This window comes from Morus notabilis, unplaced genomic scaffold (assembly GCF_000414095.1).
Source record: "Morus notabilis unplaced genomic scaffold, ASM41409v2 Scaffold707, whole genome shotgun sequence".
NCBI lineage: Eukaryota > Viridiplantae > Streptophyta > Magnoliopsida > Rosales > Moraceae > Morus > Morus notabilis.
Window position 1 is genome coordinate 39,882 of NW_010359910.1, and position 9,286 is coordinate 49,167.

Sequence of the window (9,286 nt, forward strand, 5' to 3'; positions counted from 1 at the left end):
ACATGTTGATACAAGTGACAAAGTTCATGGAGCACTACATATTTTAAAATTCAGTGAGCATATTAACACAAATGACAAAATTTATAAAGAATTTATAAAACTTGTCCAAGTTCGTAGTATTTGATGGTTGCTACATTCTTGTTCAAACTTCAAATCAAAGTAAAAAAGACCAGCTGGATTACCCTATTGTGCCCGTATAAGAGTGAGCCGTACAATGCAAAGTTTGAAGTTTGAAGTATGAAACAATTCAATGGACTTCTTTTGCCAGCAATTCTATAAATTTCTGTGTTTTGGACGTTGGATTAAAAAAAAAAAATCATCCACTTGAATTTTTTTGTTAATAATCGAAACATGCGACACTTTTTTAATAATCGAAACATGTGACACATTTAACTTTTGTGTTGAAAGGATATAAAATGAAAAACAGAACATGTGTCGTATGACAAAAACATCTCTTATCATATTACTCTATATATAAAAATACTATATTTCTCATGATATTGACGAGTAACACATGATACAACATAAAAATACGTTTATACGAAGGAAGGAACAAATAACATACAAAACTGATCTATGGGGTGTTGTTTGGAATGGTCAGGTATTTGGTTTACTCCCACAAAGTATTGAGATTCGAACCTCTTTATAAATTATAGGCACCTACATGACAAATGTCATAATTTGTAGAGGAGGGTTCTAGTTTCCAACTTGTGCTCACAAACTGGGTTCAAAAAATTTCTGGGTATTGAAAAGAAAAAACATAATAATAATAACATACTAAACTGCATGTAGAGTAAGCTTTGCCATCAATTTATCCCCCACCTTCTTGTGGCAAAGGTCCATCCAGATTCCAGCCTAACGAACTCTGCTACTCCTCTTTTAGGACTTCGGGGCTTTTGTAACCCGAAGGGGACAAACAGCGATTCTTTTTTGCTTGAACATCTCTATACATTTTTTTGTGAGATTAAACCGCTCATAAAAAGCGAGTCCCACTGGGTGAATAGAACTCAATTTAGTGGGACCATTTTTTTAGCCCACGAGGATGAATACTATTTTTCCGTCAAATTAAGAGGCTGTTCTTTTATTCTTTTTGATAAGTAATCTGAGTGTAAATTTTAAGTTGAGTTTGAGTTATAACTTGAGTTGAAGTTGTAATTTAAGTTTGATAGGACTAAAATTCGAGTTCAAGTTTTCCCTTCAACTCGAGTTCAGAAACTCGAATTCAAATTAATGAACAATATTTTTTCATTCTTAAAAATGCTATAACTTTTTCGTTTTAATTCTGATTGAGATGATTTTTTTTCTATGCGTTGACAACGAAAAGACGAATAAAACCCGACCCATATACCCTATTAAAATTTTTCATCAGCATTGAGTTTTTATTAAAATACTATCTAAATATAAATTTAAGTTTTGACTCACTCAAACACAAACTTAAAAAGATTCTTATCTCAAACCATAACTCAAATGTACACAACTAAACACAAACTTAAGTTATAAGTTTAACTTAAATTATAACTCAAATTCAACTCAAAAATTATATTCAAGTTAAACTCTAAAAGAACAAGCCCTATAATTATAAAAAAATTAAAAGAAAATAAAACTAGATTATAAAAGCAATAGTGTCCATTAGAAAGGTAACATTAATTAAATTATGGATTTAGTGAGAGACCTTTGAAAATAAAATTCACGTTTTTCTTTTAATAAAAGGACCTTCTTTAGATATGTTAATAAATTTTTATAAAATTACGTAAAAATTAAAAAATATATAAATTTAATAATTAAAAAATATATAAAGTTAACCATTAAAAAATTTGACTTATTAACGCACGGACGTATTAGAAAATTTTTTTAAATTAAATTTTCTCCTCGCAAGAAAAAAAAAAGTAAAAAAAAATCCTTCTTCACTTTGTACGTGACCAATCCCAATACCAAATTTAACGGCGATCGTCTTTAGTCCACATAAAATCCCGTACAAGCGAAAAGCACACAATGTAAATGTAACTCCTTTACGAAAAGTGACACGTGCTCCTTCCCTTCATTTATGAACCACACGTCTCATGTTCTTAAGCCTTCCAGAAGCTCTGAGACAAACACACACACACACACACACACTCTCTCTCTCTCTCTGTTGCAAGCTCTGCTACACCAAGGTACTTTTCTTCTTCTTCTTATTTCGAAAAATTTGATCATCTTAATTAAAAGTTTTTAATTTTTATCAACAATTAAATTTATTGTTCAAGCTACGATTCTAACTACGAAGAACAAGTAATAATTTTTAATCATCGTTTTTGCATTTCTTCATTTGATTTCGCGAGTGAAATTCAAACTGAACCATGTTTTTCTTGATTTTTGTTTTTTTTTTTTTTTTTTTCCTGAATTTACCTATTTCTGTGGATCAAAGATTCTTTCCATTTCTCTGGACTATATTCTGAATATTTGCATTAGCTTTTTTAGTTTTATAGTTTTCTATTTTTTAATTTCAGCATATATATATATATATATATATCTCTCTCTCTCTCTCTCCATATATATATATATATATTTATGTGGTTATAATATAGCTTCAATTTCAAATATGGTTTCAGTCAGTAAGAAATGAGCAACCGAGCGAGCCGGACGCTCTACGTTGGCAATCTTCCTGGGGATATTCGTCTGAGAGAAGTTGAAGATTTGTTTATCAAGGTTTGTCTTAATTACTTTATGTTTAACGTTCAAAGTTGTTGGTTTTATTTTATTATATTTTATTTTTTGATGGGGTTTAACGTTCAAAGTTTATATCTTTGTAGTATTATATATGAACGGTGGAAATTCACGTTTTAGTTTCTTTATTATTGTTGTGTTGTTTTCGTGCTTCCAAGTTTATTCGAATGAAGCTCTTTGTAAAAGGATTATTATTTTTCCTTACCTTCAAATTTTCATTAAGTTTACAGCAAGTCAATTTGGGTATATTTTTGGAACCATTAGGGAAATTGGATTTGTTTTGGGACTAGTATGCAAACTAATCCGTAATATGACTACGGGTTAAGTTCAAAAATTTTGTTTCGGTCCTTTATATTATTTATGCGAATTGCTGACTACCAATGTTCTCTCTCTCTGCTTTTTTTTATGTCTTTTAATGGGAAAATTTTTATAATGCAGTATGGGCCCATAGTTGACATTGATCTGAAAGTACCTCCAAGACCGCCGGGTTATGCTTTCGTTGAGGTGGGTTCTAAATATTTATAGCTTGTAGAAGTGAGTTATTGTGATGAATTTTCCATCCTTTTCCATCTTAATAGATAGGTGATGAAATTTTATTGCCTTGAACTAGACTTGTTTATACACAAGTTTCGTATCTCCTTTATTTATTTATTTAATACTTCATAGACATTCTTTATTGCAGTTTGAAGATCCCCGTGATGCCGAAGATGCAATTAATGGTCGGGACGGATATAATTTTGATGGCTGTTGCTTAAGGGTTAGTTTTACTTGCTTATTCCTATTCTCTTGTACCAAAATCTCTCCATATTCTGTTATAGCTAGATGCCAGGTGCCACAATTGCTCCCCTTTCTCATTATATTGCATCTTTATTGGTACTTGTAGGTTGAACTCGCACATGGAGGTCGAGGATATTCATCATCAGCTGATCGTTATAGCAGTTACAGTAGCAGTAGCCGTGGGGTTTCCAGGCGTTCGGACTATCGTGGTACGTGTAGTCTAAGATGCTTTTATTTGTAAGCTCTAGAAAGTAAAACTTTGTTTGAGAATTGATTTTATGTTACTTTGCTTGTGCAGTGCTGGTGACTGGATTGCCTTCTTCTGCTTCGTGGCAAGACCTGAAAGTAAGCACCATACTTCTAATTCATCTTATATGGCACTGCCCTTTACACGTGAGGCTTTGTGCAACTGCGTTGTGAAGTATCATCATTGAATTAGTTGAATCCATTCTTAAAAGATATTGGTCACATGTGTTCAATTACCAGGATCACATGCGGCGTGCTGGTGATGTCTGTTTTTCTCAAGTCTTTCGTGATCGTAGGGGTAAGTAGTATCAACTGTTCTGAGTTGCATGAATCTGGAGTTTGGTATGAAATTTCTCAATTGCTTTGTAATAATTTTCTTGTAGGTATGACGCGAATTGTGGACTACACAAACTATGACGATATGAAATATGCTGTGAGTTAATAATATTGAACTGTTTATAATTATGTAGGGACTTGTTTTCTAATGGTTTCACTATCATATATGGATCTGATGTTCGAAAGCAATTTTATGAAGATTTTAATTGTCACGAAATAGCAGAAATCTGATGGTTGTTCTTGGCAAACTTGTTTTAATATACTCTGCAGATCAGGAAACTTGATGACTCTGAATTTCGAAATGCCTTTTCTCGGACGTATATTCGGGTATGTGAAAAAATTTCAATGTATTTTCTCAGCTGTGTTGTGATCTTATGCCTGTACAATCTTTTAATTAATATGGTATGTTTAGGTGAGGGAGTTTTATTCAAGGCGAAGCTACTCCAGGAGTCCCAGTTATGATTCGAGGAGGAGCTACTCTAGAAGCCCTAGTCGCAGTCCATATAGAAGCCGTAGCCCTAGTTACAGCTATGGCTATCGTGGCCGCAGCAGAAGGTCCATTTGGTTTCTTTGTAATAATATGAAACAAGAATATGATTAATATATGTATGAAACAAGAATACGATTAATGTATTCTGCAAATTGATTGGGTTTTATTTTTTGCAGCCTTTCACCAAGGGGAAAATATTTACATCACTCTCCGCCGGTATCTGTATCATCTAGGTCTCACTCAAGGTGTGTACATCTGCCTTTACTTAGTTATCTAAATTAATATAGGAATCTAGGATAGCTGCTTTGTATAGGGCAAATTCCAAATTTCTTAAAATTTGTATTAAGTTATTTATTTATTTATTTGCCAAGGGGAATTCAAGTTCCTGTTCTTTGTATTCAGGATTTTGAAGAATATCAATTGAAAGCTTTTTTGTTTTATATATTTTAAGGTCCATGATTCCATTAAATTATTTTTCTGATTCTTAAAGTATATAGCTAAGTTCTTCAGCCAGCTATTTGCATCTAGCAACTGATATAACGGTCTCTGACTGCATCTCTCTCTTAGAAAACTCTCACGTTGTTTGGGACTCTATTATTATCTCTCCCTAGATCATTCTCTGTCTCTCTCTCTCTCTGTCTCCTTTTTTTGTGTCAAACTTTTCTTTCATGCCAAACTTCTTTTGTTTATTTTGTTTATTTGTTTCTTTGAATGGAAGTGAAAAAAGAAAGGAAGTATTTGATGCCATCAACATTTATCGGAGATAAATCCATAATCATCTTTGTGTTGCTTTCTCCTGAGACCTTAAAATTCTTGTGGATTGACATGCATTAGCATGTCATAAACTTGTGATAAAACTTATTTTCTTGTGCATAGTTTTGGAGTATGTTTCGTTCCCCTCAACTCTTAAATAACCAAGTATATCCATGAGTTTAAAATATGTATTTTGGCAAAGAAGTTTTGTTGAGCAGAGTTGCTCACTGGACTTGCTAAGTGCTAGCATGTGCTCAGAGATAGGTTGTAACCCTTCGGTAACTAGGTTATCTTCCTTTAGTAGGACTTACGTTGTAGACATCCTGATCTGCGAAGTTCCTCTAGATGACCATATTCCGAGCTTGTTTGATTCCCAAATTTTATCCTTTTCACATCTTACGTATCCAGTTTTTAGTTGGGCCTTATAATTCTTCTTTAGCGAGTATTTTTTGCACTTCCAATTCAATAATGGAATCAGACTTTTGTCAATCCTATTGACCTCATAAAGAATTGGAACTTCTTTTAGAAGAAACTATTGACTTACCTTTGGATCCCCTTGCACAATCTTTTGTTCTGGGTTTCTACTTGCGGCTTTTTTCACAAATCCTTTCATAAAAAGTCTTTTGGTACCCTTTCTTCAGATTTCTTGAAATTTCACAATTGTTTTAAGCGTTGAGGGGTTATTGAGTTAAAGGCTCGGCTGGTTGGCCATTTATCTTTCTTTTTTATGAAGGTTGCCTTCTTTGTTTGCTAGATCCAGCTCTTGCGGAGATCTGGGGACACAATGTTAGGAACCTGGTGGGATTTTGGTGCTCAATGTCTCTCAGTTGCGGTAATGCCACTTTTTAAGGGCCACCTTGGGATAAGACGTCTGTGGTGTAATACGCAAATGTTGTATGTTGATGGGTGCTAAACTGGTTCCATATACATCTAGTCCAAATACTGAGGCTGGATTGTATGAATAGTAGAAATTGTCAAGCACATCATTGTAGACATTCCAAAATGAAGATTTCCTTGCTCTAATGTGCTCCAAAGTTCAAGTGTGGATTTTGCTCATCTGCAATGTAGGAATGTGTGTTGCTCTTTGCCGTCACTTTTTGCCCCCCTGGTATTGTTGATTTGAGTCATGTTTCTACGTATGATGGAAAGAACATCACGAGTTTCAGGCGCAGGCGCCGAGAGGATGAATAGTTGTTTTTAAATTTTCAATGTGATTAACTGTGATGTGGAACATGGTATTGGGATATTGAGATGGATTGTGTGTGGAATTTTCGCAGGTCAAGGTCAAGATCTCGATCTCCAATATCATCCGTAAGATTCTTCCATTGTTTTTTTAATAAAATATTGTGTATGTCAACAGTTTTATTGTCATGCAGAATTCATGTCATTTATACTTGGCCTTTTGCATTGTTCCATGCAGCGTGCTCAGCGCCGACTGAGCCGGTCTAGGTCGAGAAGCGCATCTGTTTCCCGTTCCCCTTCTGTAAGTTCTAGCTCATGTTGCTTCCATTTTTCTTACGTGATCTTTCCGGTTTTGTACTTTGCAGGTGAGATCTGAATGAAGCCGATCCTTTGACACCAGGGACCGCTACTGAAGATCATGCTTATGTAGCGTTTTTAGATGTTTCAAGCATCAGATAGGCCCCGAGATAGGAACTTAGCTTAACTATATATTTTATCTTTGATAGGATTAATTATGGAGCGCTTTCTTTGGGAAGTGGATGATGTTTAACCACTGAACTGATGTCGTATTGCAGATCACACTCTTGAGTCCGAGTGTAATAGTTCGACTGAACTGAAGCTATGTCGTAAACTAAATTATTTACTTTAAACTTTTCAGCTATTGCTGTTATCTTGTTTTAAACTATGTTGCGTGTTTCTTCTATCTCCACTCCTCCCTAGGTGTAAATAATTATGATTTATAGGGGTAAGCCGTTTAGAAGCTGAGGGATGTTTGGAGCACCACTGGTGTCGAATGCCTTTATAAAAAGTGAGTCTTATAGTAAATAGTTTATTAGTTGTGGCACCTTAAAAGCGTTGTCAGGCTGATTGCATTGCATTCAGTGAAGTCTAACAAAGGGCCATGTTAATATCTAAAAGAGGAAATTCACAAATAAACTCCAAAGTTTTGGCGGCTAGTGTCAATTAGATCCCTGGAATTTTCATTTGAAAATAAACTCGAAATGGCTTCTTTTTCTTTTTTTTTCTTTTTATCAAAATCTCCTTGGGGCTTGAACGTTTGAAAAAAAAAAAAAGGGTTAATTTTAAATTTAACCCTCGAAGAAAGAATAAAGATTATCTTAATTTATCTCCTATGACTTAAAAATGGTATAAAACTTCCCTACGAGCTTATCATAAGTAATAACTTTGGCATTTTGAGAATCAAAGCGTCCATTTTTTAGTCATTTTGATCATTCGTCGGTTACGTGATATGATTAGTCAGTTGCAAAATAGAATTTGAAATTAAAAAAAAAAAAACTAATTGTTAATTCTTTCTCACTTTAACTTTGGTTTTGGCTCTTTTGCTCGCAATTCCTGTACCTCTTTCTCCTATATTGTCTTCTACCAATTAATCGCGCAATCCACAACAACTAAAAATTTAGCGTTGACGAGAGTTTGGTGCCATTTGAATTATAAAGAACAAAGTGAAACAATCCTTATTCTGAGGTTAAATTTAAAACTAACTTGAAAAAATTGCACATTAGTAACTCTTAAGTGGCACCATAAAAATAATTGTTACATCACAAACAGTTTAAAGTAGATTAGTTCTTTTCATAAGTACAAGTTGAGAACTTAAATTGAAAAGTAAATTCATGTAGGAAAAAATACTGTAGTAAAAAAAATAAAATAAAACTTAAACTTTTGTGAGAGGACACTTTAGTAAAAAATTTGAATTGTGAAACAATCAAGACCTAAATCACTTGCGGTGGTTATTTTCACAATTTCACCAACTACTACATTATTGTGTTTTGTTTGGTTTGATGACGAAGATGAACCATATCCTTTTCAATAAAAGGTACACTAAGCTTCAAAGAATACTAAAATTTATAATACAATAAGGGGGTTAATTGTTTAATTCTTGTTCAATTCAAAAGTTTAGGACCATAATTGACATAATCTTTAAAATGCGGAAGGACATACCTAATTTTTACTAATTAAAACCAAAGCAAGAAACGAAAGACGCCAATTTAAACATTTGTTAAAAGATGAAACGCCTTGGACATAAACCGCATTTACTCTGGTAGAGGGGAAGGTAAATATGAAGACATTAAGAAGGAAGCTTATCGGTAGGAAACCAAATACATTAGACAAAGTAGGATTTAAAAAAAAAAAAAAAAAAAAAAAAAAAAAAAAAAAAAAAAAAAAGCCAGCAATATTATTGTATTCTAGAGGCAATAATGCAAAACAAAACCAGATGGCTTCATTGCAAAAAGTCATTTCTTATATACTCAAAACAAATGGTTCACCAGGGAAACAAAAGCATTGATGAAAATGCTTTTCAAACATAAATAAATGACCCACCAGTTATACTTGTCCTGAAAAGCACTAGGTTTACTGTTAACCTAGCAGCGAGGGTCACTTGATGGATAAAATGGCCCATTCCTTGCCATCCAACATGTAATCTTATTTTATGTCCTCTAAGGCATAATACAATAAGGGGGTTAATTGTTTAATTCTTGTTCAATTCAAAAGTTTAGGACCATAATTGACATAATCTTTAAAATGCGGAAGGACATACCTAATTTTTACTAATTAAAACCAAAGCAAGAAACGAAAGACGCCAATTTAAACATTTGTTAAAAGATGAAACGCCTTGGACATAAACCGCATTTACTCTGGTAGAGGGGAAGGTAAATATGAGGACATTAAGAAGGAAGCTTATCGGTAGGAAACCAAATACATTAGACAAAGTAGGATTAAAAAAAAAAAAAAAAATCTGCCAGCAAAATTATTGTATTCTAGGGGCAATAATCAAAAACA

At 33.4% G+C, this 9,286-nt stretch overlaps 1 protein-coding gene across 2 annotated transcripts; it reads left to right on the forward strand.

The window, feature by feature from the left end:
• The first annotated feature begins 2,084 nt into the window (after window positions 1–2,084).
• LOC21385993 (serine/arginine-rich splicing factor SR30) lies at window positions 2,085–7,144 on the forward strand. Of its 2 annotated transcripts, none has more exons than XR_002901982.1 (14): window positions 2,085–2,153; window positions 2,589–2,685; window positions 3,142–3,207; window positions 3,386–3,460; window positions 3,587–3,689; window positions 3,779–3,825; window positions 3,967–4,024; window positions 4,110–4,159; window positions 4,333–4,389; window positions 4,475–4,617; window positions 4,729–4,797; window positions 6,060–6,137; window positions 6,583–6,616; window positions 6,726–6,766. XR_002901982.1 is itself a non-coding variant. In XM_024163813.1 (14 exons), the coding sequence occupies exons 2-14, from the start codon at window positions 2,599–2,601 to the stop codon at window positions 6,865–6,867; spliced, it is 867 nt and encodes a 288-aa protein (XP_024019581.1). In that variant the 5' UTR covers window positions 2,085–2,153; window positions 2,589–2,598; the 3' UTR covers window positions 6,868–7,144. The 2 variants fall into 2 exon arrangements, 1 of the variants encoding a protein (XP_024019581.1); XM_024163813.1 differs by lacking the exon at window positions 6,060–6,137 and adding an exon at window positions 6,853–7,144 and having other exon boundaries at window positions 6,726–6,788.
• Window positions 7,145–9,286: the final 2,142 nt, after the last annotated feature.

Coding starts and splice junctions, on each gene's coding strand:
- LOC21385993 (XM_024163813.1), top strand. CDS start 2,599: ATGAGCAACCGAGCGAGCCGGACGCTCTACGTTGGCAATCTTCCTGGG. Junction 4,025..4,109: donor AGTCTTTCGTGATCGTAGGG/GTAAGTAGTATC, acceptor ATTTTCTTGTAG/GTATGACGCGAATTGTGGAC. Junction 4,618..4,728: donor TATCGTGGCCGCAGCAGAAG/GTCCATTTGGTT, acceptor TATTTTTTGCAG/CCTTTCACCAAGGGGAAAAT.